This window comes from Thrips palmi, unplaced genomic scaffold (assembly GCF_012932325.1).
Source record: "Thrips palmi isolate BJ-2018 unplaced genomic scaffold, TpBJ-2018v1 HiC_scaffold_10, whole genome shotgun sequence".
Taxonomy (NCBI): Eukaryota; Metazoa; Arthropoda; class Insecta; order Thysanoptera; family Thripidae; genus Thrips; species Thrips palmi.
Window position 1 is genome coordinate 15,412,697 of NW_023144621.1, and position 18,256 is coordinate 15,430,952.

An 18,256-nucleotide genomic window follows, 5' to 3' on the forward strand; every position below is an offset into this window, starting at 1 on the left:
CCTTCCGTCCACCCGGGCTGACCTGGCGGCCGGGTGTGGCCGGCGCCGCGCAGTGGGCCGGAAGACCGGTGGAGGCGGCCAAAACTCTAGACGCGTTTTGAGCTCCAGAGTCGCTAACTGGGGCTCGAACCGAACAACGTGTGACCCCACCAATGGATTGCTCTCCGAACGAGGAATCCGTTGGTGGGGTCACACGTTCAGTTCGAGTCGAGTCCCAGCGACTCTAGAGCTCAAAACGCGTCTAGAATTTTGACCGCCTGCGCCGGTCTTCTGGCCCACTGTGCGGCGGCCGTGTGGCGGCCCACCTGTGCACGTGAGTGCACTGGCGGCCAAGGCGTCGCGTCGGTGGTGGCGTATACGCACGCGGACTGACCTGTGGCGGCGCCTCTCGTGAGATGAGCCTCCCCCCCCTCCCCCTTTCAGGACCGCAGTGTCCTTTGTGTGACGGGTGGGCGTGGCGGCAAAGGAATAACAGACACCCACAGGCACGCGTCGCTGTGTGTGTGTGTGTGGCGCAGGACGCACACCCACCCCCGCCTTGTTTTGAATAAGGGACTTAATTGCCAGTTATTCCTCACAAGGGTCTCTCCCGCTCTCGCTCTCGTGTGGTAACGACCTGTCGATAATGCGTTTGCTTACACCGACCGCGCTTTGTCAAGGGGCTGCTGCGGTGGCGGCGGTCGCGCAAAGCGAGAAAAACGTTAACCACCTCCGAACGAGCTGAGCGCGGCTAAGTACCGCGCTCTGTCTCCGTCACACGGAATGACCGCGAGTGGACGTCCTGGCCGCCATGTTTCGCATTTTTTTCCACGTTGAGCATTAGTTGTTGGCTGCATTAGTCATGTTGCCGGTAAAACTTTTGTTGTTTGCAATACTGAGCATTTTGTTGTTGGCGAGCGTCCTCCGCGCTCGCGGACGCCCCCTCCTCGTTATCGTTCCAAATTCCAGCGCGGGTAATTGAATAAGAAGGGCCGAGGCTGGGCCGAGGCTGGGTCGGCAGGTGCTTCGGCTCGCGGTCGGCGGCGGCCCGAAGGTGGCCGAAGCGCTGGCCGAGGGCCGAAGGCTGGGCCTGGACGGCACCGGGCCGTGGCGAGCCGCGCCGGGTACCCGGCGTCGGCGGTACCGCCGGTGCCGGCGGCCGCGTCGTGGTAGAAAGTTGTGGCCAACAACAACAAGACTGCAAAGCCGTAGCGGGGCCTGGCGGGGCCTGGGCGAGCCGCGGGCCGCGGAGCTGTTCCACGGTGCTGCGCGGCCGGTCCGCGGCTCCGCGCCGCTCCGCGCCCCACCAGTCTGCCGCGGCCCCCCGACGGCTCGGCACCGCGGCCAGGCACGCGGCCAAGCACGCGGCTACGCGGCGACGCGGCGCCATGGGTCCGCTGGGCAAGATCGCGGCCTTCTTCAGCAGCAACACGAGCCTGCACCACAGCGGCAGCGTCGGCCCCACCGCCAAGGAGCTGAAGAAGGCCGCGCAGCAGGCGCAGCTGGCCGTCAAGAAGCGCAACCGACGCAATGAGTGGTACTACGGCGAGGCCGGCGTGCCGGTGGCGGAGCGGCGCGCCGCCCTGGCCGAGCTGGCGGCCACCCCCATGGGGGGCTCGTCCGAGGACGTCCACGCCATCCGCAGCAAGTTTTCGCGCAGGAACCCGGTGTGGTCCTCGCTCAGGGACCTGCGGTCCGGGCGCCGCCACCAGGTCCCCGCCGACATCCCCCGGCCCATGCCGGAGGGCACGCTGCGCCGCGATCCGCGGGGCGACCCGCGCGCCGAGGAGCTCAGAAAGTCCAGGGACGTGCTGGCCAGCCTCGCCAGGCCGGCCCAGCCCAACGGCGAGTCTCTGAACGGCGAAGCCCGCGAAGCCCCTGCGTTCAAGTCTCTGCGAGGCCCTGAAGTTGCCCTCAATTCCCATGCCGGTGAGCTCAGGGCCGATGTCCAAGCGCTCAAGTCGCCTCCGGCCGGCGGACCCAAAGCGCATATGCCTCAGGTGAATGGTGAAGAGCGAGCTTCGAAACCGCCTCAAGCTCCAGCGGGTGGACTTCAAGCGCCTGCCGCGCAGGTGAACGGTGAAGTTCAAGCCCTGAATGTACAGTTCCCAGCAGTTGGAACCAAACCGCAAGTGAATGGTGAAGCTCAAACGCCGTTGAGATCACTTCAAGCCCCCGCAGACGGACCTAGAGCACATGTGGCTAAGGTGAACAGTGAAGTTCCAGCGGTCAAGCCCGACCGAACACCTGCAGGCAGTCCGAAGTCTCACGAGAACGGTGAAGTTCCAGCACCGACATCACCGCAAGCAGTTGACATAAAGGCGCATACAGTGAACGGTGAAGTGCCATCTGTGAGATCATCGCAAGAAAAAGCAGCAGTGATCGGTGAAGTCCAGCGAACAAGTTCAACCCTTGTTGCCTCCACCAAGTCGGCCAAAGTTCCAGCAGTCGAAGAAACCCGTAAGAAAACCGTAAGAAACGGCGAAATTACAAACTCTGTGCGTGTGCCGAGTAGTGCGGCAAAAGTGTGTGAAGTGACCAGTGACGCTAGAGTGAACGGTCGCTGCGTGGGTGACAACGTCACTCCTAATGGATTAACGGAACTTGGCATATCTCCAACTCCAACGAGAGCCCCGGCAAGTGCACCCTGCGATCCTCGGCCGCTGCGACGCGAGGACTGTGCCACTTCTCGACTTGACGGTGAGATGCCGACTGACCCGGAACCACCCGTCCTCCTGCCCCCTCTAAAACCGGAATGCTAACACTACAGGGGCAGGGTACTTTGGGGGAAGTGGGCGGGCACCTTGTGGAAAGTTGACAGTCCCTAGAGTTCAAGTTTAGACCAGCCACGAGATTAGGAGTAAGGCTTCCTGAGGAGGGACCCCCCAGACGCCAATACCCTGTAATGAACTTTTCACGGGTCAAAGAGCAGAACCTAACAAGCCTATTGCTGACTGGCCATCCATCTTACATCTGGAAATGATTCTTGCATCTGATTGGGTTGTTGGCTAGCTCGCTTGGTTGAAGACAGGCAGATCATCCCTTGTCAACCCTCGTGGTCGCACTTAAGACTTCACTGTATGTACGTCACCGTGATTCTGAGTTATCAGGCCGTTTTCTCGGTGTCAGAGCGTTTCACTGTTGGCGGCTGGAAAGCAGGTATCGCCAAGGGAACGGTGGAGAACTGAGAAATTGTCATTGTCTTGTTGGTGAATTGTGGGAAAGGGGCGGACAAGCTTCAACAGGAGGCCGGTGCTTAACCCGCACGACAGGCGCATCGTTAGCCGTGTCTTTTTTCTTGCTTTGCCTCCATGTGAGATGCTTCCCAAGATGTACAGTGGTGGATAAAGTCGCTTTGGCTCCCTTTCTTTTGCATGGCGTGGATGGCTCGCGTTTCCGTCCGCTCGGCCGAGTAATGTGGGGAGCGAGCTCGATGTGGGGTCCGGAAATGATGCCGAATCAAGTTTCCCACGCAATTAAGACTTCTAGACAAGCCATGCTGCTTAGCAGGTCAAGTGCCCTTATATTGTTATTCATCAATCATTTCGTGTTGAGTGTTTTAAATCCGCTTTCCACAACAATTTACTCGTGACTAGTAAACTCGATTAATATGAAATCTTAAATTCAAACCTGGCTGATAAATTTCGACGCTAATTTTAATGTGTGTCTGAAAATGGTGGAGCTGAAGGTCCCTCGGGTGGCGCATCTGGAGCTGCTTGTGGTTGGGGCCGTGCTGGGGCCTACGCTTGTCGGGGATGGATTAATAATTCTCCAGCCGCTAACAGGTGACAGGTCGAAGGCTACACCTCTCGCGTTACCGTGCTCTGTGCTCTCCATTCTGGTTGGCGGCAGCAAGGACGCCTGGCAGCGCGCGCAGCGTGCGCCATGGTTTTGTGGTGGAGGGGAGGACACGCCGGGAATGTCTCGACGGAGCCAAACTGGTTTCCATGTAGGAGAAGCCTGGTAGTCGAAATTGCTGCCGCCGCTCAGCGGATCTTCATTAAATGGCCATAGTTTTCGGCTGAGCCTTCTGCTACGGCGAGAACTCGGAGCAGGTTCTCTGCGTGGGGATAACGACGAAGCGAAAAAACGAGTTGGTGCGAGTCCTAATTGTCGCCGACACGTCACTAAGTGCCTCTGTGGGTCACGCTGCCGCCGCTCCTGCATACCGCGCGAGGGCTGGGCGGCAGGGCTGCGGTGGCCATGATTTACAGGCGGAGCCTTTAAGGGCGGCCTGCCGTGCGTTGATGGACGATGATAACTAACCTCTAGGCGCTATCTTACCCAGGCACGTGGCGCTGCGGCACTAAAATCAATTCACAGTTAACTTTTTTGTAGATTTTGTTCACCGATCAAAACGCACGGTTTAGCTGAAATGTGAAGACTTTGTCTTTACTCCCTGAAGACAACTGTCGGACGTATTGCTGTGTAAGGCGCGTGCAGTGCAGGCCATGTCAGCCCCAGTGACCCGGCAGGCTCGCGAGGTACCGTGCGGCGCCGTGCGGGCTCGCGTGGGGGCAACGCACTCTTGATTGGTGGGAGTTGTGTGTGTACTCGGTGTCTGTGCGCTGGTCCGCTTGTGTGTCTGTGTGTCGCTGGTTCTCAGCGCAATTATTTTTGTATGCACCGGCCGCCACCGGATGTCACGCTGCAAGGGCGTCGATGGCCGGAAGCGGGTCGAAGCGGCAGTTTCGTGTGAGGAAGAGCGTCGGAGAGTGCGTCTCTTCCCAATAGAACAAGACTGAAAATTTCGTGTTGGAGGTTGCGCTCTAGTTTGCGCGTTTTCATCACCGGGGAGAAACTGTTGAATGCCGTTTTCGTGTCGGCTGCGTTGTCGGAAATGGCTGACCACAGGCTGGGCTAGCCAACGCGTTGCGCGCAACGTGTTGTGGTTCCGTCGCCTGTTATTACTCTGTATTTCATCGCGTTCCGGTCCCCCAGCCAGAGACAGAGGCAGCCCGGGCACTTGGGAACAGGTTCAATGATACGACCGCTGCGTTAGGTAAGGCTTTCCAGTTGCCTCAGACTCTCTGGTGCGGGTTTGAGCCTTTCTGGGCGGACGGGCACGGCACAGGGGCACACTCACAGACACAGTCGGAATCTGGATGTGATTACGGGTCGAAACAGTGTCTGACCTTCCCTATTATGGGCGCACATGGTCCGGCCCCCCGCCTCGTCAGCTTCACGGATCAAAAGAGCGCGGCGTCCACTGCAAAAAGCTCCCTCTGCATGTCGTTGACACAGATGGGGCAATGATGGGGCACGCCAGTGCACTGGCGCAGCTCATTTGAATCCGTGTCGTGATCAATATGAAGTACAGCGCAGGAAAAACTAGCCAGGAATTCAAACAAGTTTCAAGAAAATGTAACCATAAAATGTGTGAAGGATTTCAATATAAATTTTGGAGCGGGTGTGTGGTCGTTGATCTGTTGAAAATTGTAACTTGACCCTTGACTTCGCCACCAAGTAGGCGTTTGGCTCGGCCAAGTATCGCGAGAGGGAAAGGTTGGTTTCGGTGACCTCTCACCCGGCCGCGCGCAGGGCTTAGCAGGGCCCCCTCCTTGTGGTGTTGGGTCATGGTCTGGGATTGGGCTGCGTTGGGTAATAGGCCAGGCGGACAATGCGTTCGCCTCGATCACGATGTGTTGGCGCGTCATAGCCTGGCCGTTAGGTTACGAGAAAATAAAAATAGGCCGAAGTGGAAAAGACAGCTTGTTGCTATGGAGAGAAGTTAAAATGCTCTTTCGTTAAAATTGAAGCAGTTTGGTTGCTTGATTTCTGTTACTCTAACAATATCCGGTACGCCGGAATGGGCACGGTGGCTCGAAGTGGCAACTTGCTGGAGGGAATTGAGTGGCTTTGTTGCTTTCTCTCTCTGACGTGTAGGTCGCTGCCGGGCTTTAATTACGCCCACACGCTGACCCTAGGTGGTCTGCAGGACTGCAAAGTCGGTGTAAGCGGACACGGCTACCCTGTCTGGACAACAACTCTGGCCCGTTTCACCGGCGTTTTGTCGGCTTTATGACTTCTTTTGTTGGCGAATGTAAAGTAGCCTCACCATTGTTCGAGCCCGCCCGGGTCCGCTCACAGAGTAACTTATTATTTAATTTGGAAACGACGTTAAAAGGGGAATGTTTGGGAAGTGCTTTGCCGCGCTGTGCTTCCTGTTGCTCCACTCCAGTCGTTTAACGGAACCTTTACCCTAGCTTGACGGGGCCCGGACTACAGCCCATGCCGTACTGTGTGTGTGTGTGTGTGTGTGTCGCGACCAGTCCTGATCTGCCGCCTGTAACTGTTTGACTTGTCGCTCGCGTGCCGTCGCGCCACTGCTAGTAATCCTCTCAGGTCAAATGGAAATGAAAACACAGGGGCAACGTTTTTTTTCTTGCCCGAGTGACGGGCAATGTTTTTGTTGTTTTCTCACGGTTGATCGCCGGCGTCGTGGACGTGTGGCTGTTTTTGTTGTTGTTGGCTGTCCTGCGGCGCGGCCCCGTTCGCCACGAGACGTGAATGTTGGCGAACCTGGCTCGCGCGCGTCCTCGTGTACGTCTATCTGTCTGTCTGTCCCAGCGGGCTGGCTGTGTCGCTGCCCTAGCAGACTGCGCGACTTGACCGGTCGTTGGCTGTGTTTGTTTACACTGTTGGTGGCGTCAAAATGGAGAATTGGCCAGCGCCATGTCACAGCAGAGAGAGAGAGAGAGAGACAGGCAGAGACAACATTTCTTGCTCGCTACAGTATGATGGCGAACGGCCACCTGTGTCACGTCGACGACCTTTAAGGTTTGCGCTGCATACAGACAGTGTGTGTACCCTCGCTGAAAAAGGTGCCCCGCCAATCAAACTAGACGACTCCAACGACGCAGTCAACACATGAGGCCTGCTTCATCCGAGTGCACTATAAAACAAAACGGGTCGACTCCATTCGCCTAGGCGAGTTCCGCGGCGTTGCGGATTTTGAGTCCCCCTCCCCCTTTTCCTTGTCGGCACCGACTTTATGGATCCATGGCATCCATTCCGGCCTGATGCACAATTACGTGGTGCGGCTCCCGTCTTATTGGTGTGGCATTCCTTTCCCCGCAGCCAATGGGAGCCTGGCAACCGGGAGCCGCGCTGCCGCGCTGGCTGGCTAATGCTCCTGATGAGAGTGTCCATTAAGCGTGCCTCACGGAACACCCGAGGAACACCCTGGAAGACCCCGAGGAAGGATGCGCGCCACCGATGACTGCCTTTAGCACGCCCGAGTCGGACCTGGAAAGCACCGCCGGCTCGTCTACCACAGCGCCTAAAATAAAAAAGGCTAAAAATATTTTTCATAAAAACTGAAAGAAATTTTAAATTTTTTAATAATCTATACTAAGAGCACGTTGGTGCGCGTGGGGACAGTGTGCTTTATGCACTTGGCGGCTGGCCTGCGTTGGGGCCGCCGGGCTACTGCGACGCGGTCGACGCGGTGCTGCCCGCGGCCGCTGCCGGCCACTGCCCAGTGCTCGTCGGGGCCCGGGCCGAGCGCCACCGAGCTCCACCGAGGCCGCGGCAGGCCGAGGCGGGCCGAGGGCTATGAGTGCAGAGTACCTGCCGGCGCGGCGTGTGTCCGACTGTGAGTGCTGGAGCGGCGCGGGGTAGCGACGCGCTCAACAGTCGATCCTCCGCGAGATGCTTGGCGTTTGAGGGAGTCGAGGAGGGACGGCGTGGGTGCGGTCCGTGCGGACGGGCCGTGGAAGGGACGGTGGGTGTGTGGAACATGCCAAGGACGCCCGACCAATCGTGGCGACTTGTGGGAAATGTGGAAATCTTGTGGCGGGGAGGAAAATGGCGAATGTGCGTTTTGGAAAGCTGGAATGGCGGTCCTTGGAATAGCGGGATGCCCGTCGTGCTTGCGCCTTGGCCGGCCCTGTGGCTCGCCCTGTGGCTTTGCCCGGTGTTGCCGACAGACGGGTGCGGACGGGTCCCTAGAAGGCAGCCCGCTCCATGCCGACTCGGCCGCGCTCCGTTCGGCGAGGTGTCTCTCTGTCGGCCGGCTGGGCGGGGCGGGGCTGGGCTCTGTGTTTAGTATACCGCCCTCCCACTACGGCCGGCCACTACGCCCGGCGTGTCATAAGCCAAGGTCTTGTCTTGCCCCGAAATAAACAGCGGCTGGTGCTGCCAACATGTGCGCGCCCGAAGATCGCGGCGCTATGCCCCAGTGGCCTGCCCGCGACTCTGCGCACACTGCGCGCGCGACTCCTTGTAATTGACTTCCTTGTAGTTGTGGCCGAGGAGGCGGTTCGGTTCGGCGCCGCCGCGCCTGTCTGAAATCTCAAAACAAGCCGTAACAACTTGAAACAACAATTAAAAAAGTGAAATTGGGCTTTCAATTAGACGGACTTAAGCCATACACCGCGCAGGCTGTTTCCACACACTCGTTGGCCATCGCGAGAGAAAGCGAGACAAAACTGATTTTCGGTCGGCGGCTCTGGGATTATTTTTTTCGCGGGTGCGGTAACAACGGCGCACGCGAGGGGAGAGAGGGAGGGGCACACACGCTAATAGCGGCGGTCGGTGGTTCAACGCCCGGCGGCGGCGGTGAAATTTTGGCGCGGTGTCCGATTTTGCAGTGGAAATGATAGGCCGTCCGTCGGACAGGCAGGAAACACGATGGGCGGGGGCGGTGCCGCGCGGGCAGGGAAAAAAATGCACTTGCGCCCTCTAAAGTTGCAGGCAGTGTTGCACTTTCTCCATGCAACTGTCTGCAGTGGAATTGGAGGCGGCCTGGCGGCGTGCACCTGAACCCGCAGTGTGGTGGCACTGCCGGGGCACTGCAGGCATTGTTCCTGCCGGTCGGCCTGTGTCTTGTTTCGCCGCCGTTCGTGTGTCTCCCCTTTTTTCCTGTTTCAAACGAGCCGCGCTTCGCCCACGCGCTGCCTGCTTGCAATTCGCTCTTCGCGTCTCTTCGCTACCATTTACCTTCCGTTTGGAAGCGCGCCGCCACTGTGTGTGTGTGTGTGCGCGCGCGCGTGCATTCCCGGCTGACGTACGAGCCGCGGCCCAGCGGCCTGCATTGTACGCGATGCACTCTTGGCACCGCCTGGCCCGTCTAGCCCGCAGCCCCGCAGTTCCCCCCGCTAGGGAGCGTGCTGCGGTTGTAGCGTCCTCTTTCTTTGGACCGAGAGGGAATCTACTGCAGAATGAATTTTACCCTCGGAAGTTAAAAAAAGTTAAAATGCTAATCGCATTGCACGGTGTTCCCATAGGGTTTTAATCATTAGAATTCTAATAGCCATGTATTGGACTGTGCCAACGCCAACTGTTGAATGATTATGAGAAATTCCAAAATTTCAAACTGTACATGCGCTTAATTCAAACTAACAATAGAAAAGACTTTTTTTGACATTAATGTACGTCTTGGTACCGTTGTTGACTTCCGAATCCAAATTCTTCGCCCCTCCTTCCCGCCCCGCGCCCTTTGATTTAGGCTTGCTCGAACTGTCCGGCCCATGACTAACGACTCCCCGATAGCCAATGGCAAATGCAAATAGATGCCACTGTTGGCAACCCTAGCGGGCCTAGAGACCCTAGCGGGGCGAGCGTCATAGTTGGCAACACTGGCTGGCTTTCCCGCGCGATGCCCTGGCGGTGCCGCGGTTCCGCTCCGCCCGGCCCGCTAATTGGGGGTGGCTGGCTCGGCCACTGGTGGCGAGTGTGGTGTTGATGACGGCGTTGATGATGGCGTCGAGGACGGTCGATGGGATTCTGCGCGTGAAAGTGAACGTGTTCCTCGCTCTGTCCGCAGATCACAATGGGCGGCTGGAGCCGGTGGCCAAGCAGCAGGTGGCGCAGAACGGCGTCGCCGCGGTGCCCATGCCGGCGCGCAGGACGGTGGGGACGCGGCCCGGCCAGCAGGGCGGCCAGCAGGGCGGACAGCAGGGGCCCTCGCCCCAGGAGGTGGCCGCCGAGGTGCGGCGCAGGCTGCTGCCCGACCTGAGGCACAACGCGGCCGCCTTCGAGGCCATGGCCGTGCTGCTGGACTACACCACCACCAAGGTAAGACTCAATAAAGTTTAAACAAAAAGTAGTTTTTTTTTAAATTTGCCGCCAAAGGGCGCTGCCTGTCCGCGTGATGCGGCCTACTTCGGGCCGATCATGCGCGGTCACGCTCTGGACCGCGACACGGGCGTGCCTGTTCGTCGATCGTGTCGCTGACGGCGCGCGTGTCTTGTTGCAGCTCGGGGCCTTCGCGGCGCCCGCGCTCCGGAGGGACCTGGAGAAGATGAAGACCGATATGGCCAACACGGTGCTGCAGCTGGGTGAGTGGAGCCACCGCGCCGACGTCGGCTGGCTGGAGCGCCTGCAGGCGGGCCGCTCCGTTTCACACCGCCGCTCGGCGGGCCGGCCTACCCTGGACTTCGCAGGCGCTCGCCGCCCGCAGCGTGGCGTCGTCGTAATTTGTTGTTGTTGTTTTTTTGCAGAGGAGGCGCAAGCGCAGTACCGGCGGCTTGAGGAGGAGCGCGCCCAGCAGGCGCAGAAGGCCGTGGCGGCCGAGGCCGAGGCCCAGGCCCGCGAGGAGGCGAGGGAGCGCGCCATGGCGGACCTGCAGCAGAGGCTGGCGGAGCACGACGAGGAGGTCCAGACCCGTGAGTACCTCGACGATGACGACGACGACGGCGGCCTGGGTGCGGCAGAGCGTTGACGGCGGCCTTCTGTTGCAGTGACCGCGAGGCACACCGGCGAGCTGGCGACGCTGCGCGGCCAGATGGACAGCCGCGCCGTGGAGGCGGCGGACGCCGTGGCCGTGGCGACGCGCGGGCTGCGCGAGGAGTACGAGCTGGAGCTGGACCGCGTGACGCGGCGCCACGAGGAGACGCTGCGCGCGGCGCTGGGCGCGGCGCGCTTGGAGGCGGAGCGGGACGCGGCGCGGCTGGGCGAGGAGGCGTCGCGGCGCGAGGCCGAGCTGACGGCCCAGCTGCGCGTCCGGGAGGCGGCCCACGAGGCCCTGCGCGAGCAGAGCCGCCGCGTCATGGACTCCATGAAGAGCGACAAGGACGCGCGCACGCAGGCCCTGGCGGCGCGGTGCCGCGAGCTGCAGGACGAGGTGGACTCGCTGCGCTCCGTGCTCGAGCTGCGCTGCGACGAGCTGCAGAAGTCCCGCCGCGAAAACGACGCCCTGCGCATCGCCGCCGACCAGCTCCCCGGGGCCGAGCAGCGCATCGGCACGCTCACGGCCCGCCTCGAGGACCTGCAGGTGCAGCTGGACCGCAAGGGCGAGCTGGAGAGGTGAGTGCCCCGCCCAGTCTTTTCAATTAAAAAAAAAAATATTTAAATTTGAAACAAGAATTGTTTCTGTTTTATGTTTTTAATTTTTTTAAAAACTTTTTAAAAACTTTCTGAAAAAATTTATAATGTTGCTTGAAATTTTTTCACTGTGAGTGTGACTGAGCGCGTCTCGTTTGCCGTGTTGCAGCAAGCTGCAGATGGAGAACAGCGAGCTGCAGCAGTCGTTCTGCAAGGAGACCAAGGAAAAGCAGATGCTGTCCCTGCAGAACGAGCAGCTCCAGTTCAAGCTCAAGCAGAACACTGAGGTGGTGAACGCCCTCGCTGCCAACATGAGCGACTTCCACGACGTTTCGGGTGAGCAGCGTGCCGTGTCTCTCTTTCTCTCCGGTTAGTGGCGAGCCGCGAATCTAACTCGCTTTGTTTTGTTGCAGCGATCCTGAACGCTTCGCTAGCCAACGGTTTGACCCCCGACAGGAGCCGGAGGTGAGTGCTTGCCGGAAAGAACACGCTGACACTGTGAACGGGAATTGTATGACTAATTTTGTGTCTCCCGTCCTCAGATCGCTGAAGGGCTCCAACAACAACAATAATAACAAGAGCGCGACGCCGCCCGAGTCGCCCAAGGTGAAGGGCGTGGTGGAGAAGAGCGAGTCGGTGTCGTACATGCTGGAGATGGAGGCCGACTCGACGGACGACGTGGTGGCGCGAATCTACCGCCGCATGGCCAGCACCCCGGTGGCCTCCCCCGCGCACCACCCCCACCACCAGGCCCCCCACCCCCGCAGCGCGCCCCCCACGGCGCGGCGGACCCCTCAGGGCGCGCTGTGCCCGCTGTCGCAGTCGGCGTCCGCGACCACCATCCCGACGCCGCCGCGACCCACCCCGAAGCAGCGCGCGTCGTCCGGGGCGGCGCCGCGCGTCCGCTCGCGGTCCATCTCCTCGGACTCGGGGGAGTGCCTGTCGTCCGGCAACTGGAGCCCGCCCGCGTCGCTCCCGCAGCGCCGCACGCCCGACCTTGCGGAGCCCGCCGTGGTGGTCGACGAGCACCTGCTGGTGGCGGCCGTGTACGACTGCAGCGACATCGAGGACTTCTCGTCGTCCAAGTCGTCGTCCATGAGCTGCAGCTCGGAGGGCTCGGAGCTCGGCGTGGCCAAGGAGGCCGTCGAGGAGGTCGCCGAGGACGAGTCCGACGCGGCGCCGTTCCAGCACCCCCAGGACCTGGACCTGATGACGGCGTCCTGCGGCAGCAACAGCGACCTGCTGCTCGCCAAGCAGGCCACCCTGCCCAAGGACGCCGGCGGCGAGGAGATGGCCATGGACGACGCCGCCAACGGCATCCACTCGTCGTCCGAGGAGGGCAGCGCGTCGGACGAGGACGACGTGAGCGCCGGGCGAGGACGCCGTGCCCTGGCCGGCCTGCCCCGCCTGTCGCTGGCCATGCCCATGACCCCCACCGCGGGCTGCGGCCAGTCCGCCATCAACACGCCCATGGACTCGAGCTGGTCGGAGGACATGGAGCTGCCAGTGTCGCTGTCCGAGACCTAGCTGGCTGTGGGCGTGAGCCAAGTGAACGTGAACCTGAAAGTGCACGAGGATGGGAAACGAAAGTCTGATTGCGATTGAGGAGCGTAGCGTGGTGAATGAGAATGCGCCGACGGCCAGCGAAAAGGCCTGCCAAAATTCGTCTTAACTGATTCCTAATTGTTAAATATTTTTTATTTCTTGTGGTTTTGCATCCCCATCGCGCCCTGCGCTTTTAATTTTGAACTGAGCATGGGCCAAGCCCCTCTGCTGCTGGTTGTAGTTTGGTAGGGCTTTATAGACCGGAGCATTAAAACTAAATTTGCGTTCGCCAGAGTTCTCCCCCGGAACACTTAGATGTGCAGGCTTGATTCTAGTCGAAATACCCAAAGGGAGTCCAGTACAACTCTTTTAGCGGACCGACCGCGGTCGCGGTCCCCGTCCGATGCCATTGATTTACTTCGTCTGTCGTCGCCTGGGCGGCACCCCTGACACTTCACGCCTGATTCCCCCATGTGTTGCTCTTCTGCTTTAGAGCAGTCGGAGGTTTGTGGGCGCTGCCCGGGCTTTAATGTAGTATCTGGATTCAAAAGCTGTGTCTTGTACATACAGGTGAATGGTACTGAGGCTGTTAATTGTAAATAGGTTAATTAAGATGGGTTCCTCAGTATTACTTTTCCTTTTTTTTATTATTATTTAATAATATTGTTACTGCTGGAGTATCATGGATTTCTAGAGTTGAACCCTTTTGTATCTTAACTTTGATTTTGACGTCAAAATTGATTAGAAAATGGGACTAGAATTTGTGTAAAGATGTAATTTTAGTTCATGTTTCTGTTTTAACTGTTCTGTTTTAGTTTAGTTTAGTACAAGTCGACAAGTAAAACAGATCATTCAAAGCTTTCTATGGTTTTAAATGTCGACTTGAACTGGATAACGTTTAATTGAGAATGTGGTTTGCTGTAAAAGAGAATATTGTAATGGCTGTGGAATTGTTTCTGCAAGCTGATAATTTTTAAATTTTGTTTAGTCTCCTCTCCTTTAATGAGTGATGCTAGTTTGTAAATATTTGTCTATCTTCATTGTTTTGTTTTCTGGAGTTGCCACAAGCTTAAACTGCTGCAAATAGATATTTTCCATACTTTGCCTTTTGCATTTAATATCTTACTGCTCCACTTTCAGCAATGCATAAACTGTTTGAGATACTTCACTTGATTAACTGATGTTGGTGGTTAAACTAGTTGATAAGTGCGGAGAATGTTTTCTTTACTTACCAATTGATATAAAATTGTTCTAGCAATATTTTCTGACAAATGTAGGAGTCTTTATTCCCAATAGTAGTGGTAGCAACCTGGTCAAATTGTACTGCCTGCACAAGTGGATCTCCAATTTTTAATTTTGTGAAAAGATACTTAGAGAGAATGAATGAATAGTTGAGTTTTTATCATTGAAGATTTAGAGATGAAAGCGTTTCACGCTTAACATGTCTCGTTTAAAAAAGGAAAAATAAAAAATAATTTGTTTTGTGAATGCCATATTTATTCTGTTAATGTAAATACTTATTATTGTCCTCTTCCAGTATGTTGATCTTATTAAAAGAATTTATCAGCAGTATACTTTGTATTTAATGAACGCATCCTTCCTATCATCTCACTGCATTGCACCTTCAGAGTCCCTTTACTGGGGTGGTAGGCTTCTTTCTCAACAAATCCGAGGCATTACTGACGAACGCGAAAGGAAACACAAGAAGTTGAGTTGCATTGGGGTTCCATTCTTTTTTTTCTTTTTTTTTTTCGACAAGCCGAATGTTTGGGCACAAGCTATCGGGGCGGCTCCCTGAAAGAGACAGACAGCACCTTTCCAGAGCGCCTGCCCACCCGTTCCACCCGCTCCACCGTGGCGGTGGCGGCGGGGAAGGCTGCCAGGGCGGCCAGGGGCAGCGGCTGCGCAGGGGGCGGCGCGGGGGTGGCGCGCTGTACGGCGACGGACGTCCGAGCGGGGAGAGCGAGCTGACGGACCGAAAACACCGAGTTAGCCGAACCACCGACGAATGAGGGCACGCAGCACTAGCAGACAGGCCACCTTGCTGGCGAGGCGGGCGGGGGGCGCGCGCTGCACGGCCTGGACGGCCTGCACGGCGTGGTGCGCCACCTGAAAGGCGATCTTGTTGGCGCGGTGCGGGGCCACGCCGTCCACGACGGGGCCCTGGGACAACAGGGAGGGCATGCGACAGCCTCGCGGCCGCACGCGCGACGACACCTCCTCGGCGTGGTCGCCGCCCACCCCGACGCCGACGCCGACTCGGGACGCCGACGACGCCCCCGCCGCCCCCCGGCGAGCGCAGCGCGCTCTGGCGGGGACCGCGTCGAGCGGCGCGGGCCGGGGCATGCGGAGGCGTGCTGCGGGCACGGGCACCGCACACTGCGACTACGGGCAGGGCAGGTCCTCGTCAGGGTGGCGTGGCGGGGGGGCTCAGTGGGCCAGAAGACCGGTGGAGGCAGCCATAATTCTGGATCCCACCAATGGATTACTCTACGAACGAGGAATCCATTGGTGGGGTCACACGCTCGGTTCTAGTCCCATTCAGCGACCCCGGAGCTCAAAACGCGTCTAGAGTTTTGGCCGCCTGCACTGGTCTTCTGGTCCACTGTGCGGCCTCAACCACAACCTCAAGGAGCTCAAGCACACCTGGGCCTTGGTGGTGAGCCGGGGCACGCGGGCGAGCTCGCTCGGCCTGGACTGGAACATGACGCGGCGCTTGGCGTCCTCCAGCTGCGCGCCTCGGACCGCGCCCCGGACCGCGCCCTGCGCACCGCCAGGCGTCCCCGACAGCAAGGGGCCGCGTTGCCCGGGTCCGGGCGGTACCGACCTGCAGCAGACATCAACGCACGATATTATAATACTGGTATAAAGGTTTGCGCGAGTGGCAGAATCGCACCTGTACTTGTCGTTGACGGGGTGGTCGCCGAGGTCCCCCACTACTCCAGGCATGCTTCCTGCTTCCTCGTTCCGCGGCTCGCCGTGGTCGCGGAGGTCGCCGACGACGTCGCCGAGGTTCTTGGCGAGCGCCTCGCCGAGCTTGGCCACCCTGGACGACACGAGTGGCGCGGCGTCCGGCTGGGTGGTGGTGGAGGAGTGCCCGGCCTTCGGGACAGCACCTTGGGCTGCGCCAGGCTCGTCTCGGTGCGCGCTAGCCGCCACCAAGGGCCGCTCTCCCGTCTTGGACGCCTTGGCTACCTTGGGCGTGGTGTCGATGCCCGCTGGCGGCAGAACGGTGGCCGCCCTCGTGAGCGAGCAGTCCGAAGCTACCTCACCGGCGTCCTCCACCACGGTCTCGTCGCTGTGCTCGCTGTTGTTGGTCTTGCTGGTGCGCAGCACCGAGGCTAGCGACGCCATGTTGCTCTTGCAGTCGCGCACCAGGCCGGCCAGCTGCTCCGCGTCGTACTTGGCGTCCGTGGCGGCCACCTTGTCCAGCAGCGTGAGCAGCAGCACGCTGTGGTCGCCGTCCTGGCGGAGGGCCAGCATCAGCAGGTTGCTGTCGTCCACCAGCGAGGTGGCCTTGGCGGTGGCCGCGGCGGTGGCGGCGGCGGGCTGCAGGCCTTGCGCAGACGCTGCAGCTGGCTCGCCGGGTCCAGCGAGTCCGGTAACAATGGCTTCAGGATGGACGTGTTCAGCAGCAGCGTGTTCGGGACAGACATGACCCCCGTCATCATCTTCAGCGCCAACAACTTGTGTGGTGCTCCGGCCGCCATCAAGCTCGCCGTCGGCGTGGTCCGTGCTGGCAGTCTGCTCTCGCGCTGGCGTTGGCGTGGCCTCCGCGCCGGGGACGGACTCGCCCACCGCGTCCAAGGCCCTCAGGATGTTGGCCACGCCACGCACCGAGTCGGCGAGCGAGCTGGCGTGGTCCGCGGCGGGGGTGGACCGCCACGGCCACCAGGACGTCGACGGAGGGGCGGAGCGGGGCGCGGGCAGGCGCGATGGTGGGTCCAGTGGGTCCTCCGGCCTGGGCGCAGCCTCAGGTGCGCAGGGTGGGGGGTCCGGGGGGTCCGGGAGGCGGGATGCTGCGTCTGGGGGGCTCGATTTACTCTCTGCAGGGATGGGTTGCGTTTTTCGAGAGCTGGATGCGGGCTCTGGCAGGCAGGCTGGGTGGTCTGGAGGGCTGGGTGGTAGTTCTTCCGGCAGGTCCGGCGAACTGGATGGGGGTTCTGGCAGTGAGCCTGGTGGGAGTTCTAGTGGGCTTGATGGGGGCTCTTGGGGACAGGTTGAAAGCTCTGGGGGGCGGGAGGGAGTTTCTGGCGGGCAAGTTGGCGCCTGTGGACGGGCTGGCGAAGAGCCGTCGGGCGGGGCTTCCCCGACGGACTGCTGGGCGCACGCTGCCGTGGTGGTGGCCAGCACGACGGCGTCCAGGCACTGGACGAGGCCCCTTTGTGCCGGCGAGCAGGCCACCACGTCCTCGCAGTCGCTCGCCCTGCGAACGGTCACTAATTTCAGGTGTCTGCGCGGCACGCGGCACTCGCACTCATACGAAGAAACGAGGGCACGAACGTTTGGCTGTTGGCCACAGTCCCTCCAGGGTCGTCCGGGATGGCGTTGGCGGGCTCGCTGGGCTCGTTGAGCGGCGTGCACTTGACGAGGGTCTCGAGGTAGGAGGCAGCCGCGTCGCGCCCCAGCGCCACGCCCGGCGCCGACAGCGACGAGCAGCTCCCGGACGCCGTGGTGGAGGCCGACGGCGACTGCACGGTGGGGCTGGAGCCCGCGGCCGACACCAGGTCGGGCGTCCCCGAGGATGACGCCGCCTCCGCGATGTGCGGCCGCGTCGGCGTGGGCGTCGTCTGCGACAGTGTCTCTCTAATCTCTCTTTGGCAAAGCCACTGGAGCAGCAAGGTGGACAAGGACAGCACGAACCTGGGAGGAGCGGCTGGAGCGCACCCCCGCGCGACGCCAGGTGTTTCTCAGGCGCATCACGCGGCCCAGCGCCGCCATCGCCCTGCTGGGCCACGGCCGCAGGGGGAAGTCCTGCGGGCAAGCAGGTCACCGTCGTCGTTCAGTCGCTCTGTCTCTCTCGCAGCCCTCCACCACGCCACAGGGGTGCGACAGAGACGGACGACCGTTACCTCGTAGCTGTCGGCTCTCGGCGCGCGCATCCGCCGCACCCGGCCACCTGTTACAGCCAAACACCTTGCCAACTCAGGAAACGCAAACCCCACCGGCACAATGTTTCCACGCCGCTCGTGGCGTTTCCACTTTGCACAGGAACGGGGCAGTCCGCCTGCGAAGTCCGGGGTAGACCGTCCGCAGAGCGCGCGTGTGTTACGGGACTGCCTACCCTGGGCCTCGCAGGCGCTAACGGACGATTACCCGGGGAGCCCGTGCCCGTCAGGGCGGATGCGAACATCCTCTCCAGGTCCACGTCGCCGAGCCTGCCCGCCTGGTGGCAGCAGCGCCCCGCCCGGGGGCAGCGGGGGGCGTGGTGGTGGGGGTGCACGTGGTGGGGACAGGCCCGGCC

The 18,256-nt window shown here is 60.1% G+C and overlaps 2 protein-coding genes across 3 annotated transcripts in view; one reads left to right on the forward strand and one right to left on the reverse strand.

The window, feature by feature from the left end:
- LOC117648742 overlaps positions 1-14,364 on the forward strand; it is a 56,516-nt gene extending 42,152 nt beyond the window's left edge. For both annotated transcript variants that reach the window (XM_034391362.1, XM_034391363.1), the window contains 7 exons: positions 9,749-9,999; positions 10,181-10,262; positions 10,425-10,589; positions 10,665-11,229; positions 11,417-11,583; positions 11,661-11,712; positions 11,790-14,364. In XM_034391362.1, the coding sequence (XP_034247253.1) occupies positions 9,749-9,999; positions 10,181-10,262; positions 10,425-10,589; positions 10,665-11,229; positions 11,417-11,583; positions 11,661-11,712; positions 11,790-12,774 (2,267 nt within the window). In that variant the 3' untranslated portion in view covers positions 12,775-14,364. The remainder of the gene's footprint in view (positions 1-9,748; positions 10,000-10,180; positions 10,263-10,424; positions 10,590-10,664; positions 11,230-11,416; positions 11,584-11,660; positions 11,713-11,789) is intronic.
- LOC117645564 (mucin-5AC-like) lies at positions 13,641-17,712 on the reverse strand. Its single transcript, XM_034385866.1, has 7 exons — positions 17,656-17,712; positions 17,296-17,582; positions 15,689-16,645; positions 15,439-15,619; positions 14,902-15,009; positions 14,025-14,161; positions 13,641-13,710 (listed from the first exon to the last, which is right to left on the reverse strand). The coding sequence occupies exons 1-7, from the start codon at positions 17,710-17,712 to the stop codon at positions 13,641-13,643; spliced, it is 1,797 nt and encodes a 598-aa protein (XP_034241757.1).
- Between the last annotated feature and the right edge of the window lie 544 nt (positions 17,713-18,256).

Coding starts and splice junctions, on each gene's coding strand:
- LOC117645564 (XM_034385866.1), bottom strand. CDS start 17,712: ATGCGCCTGAGAAACACCTGGCGTCGCGCGGGGGTGCGCTCCAGCCGC. Junction 17,583..17,655: donor GCTCCAGCCGCTCCTCCCAG/GTTCGTGCTGTC, acceptor ACACTGTCGCAG/ACGACGCCCACGCCGACGCG. Junction 15,620..15,688: donor CCCGTCAACGACAAGTACAG/GTGCGATTCTGC, acceptor TGTCTGCTGCAG/GTCGGTACCGCCCGGACCCG.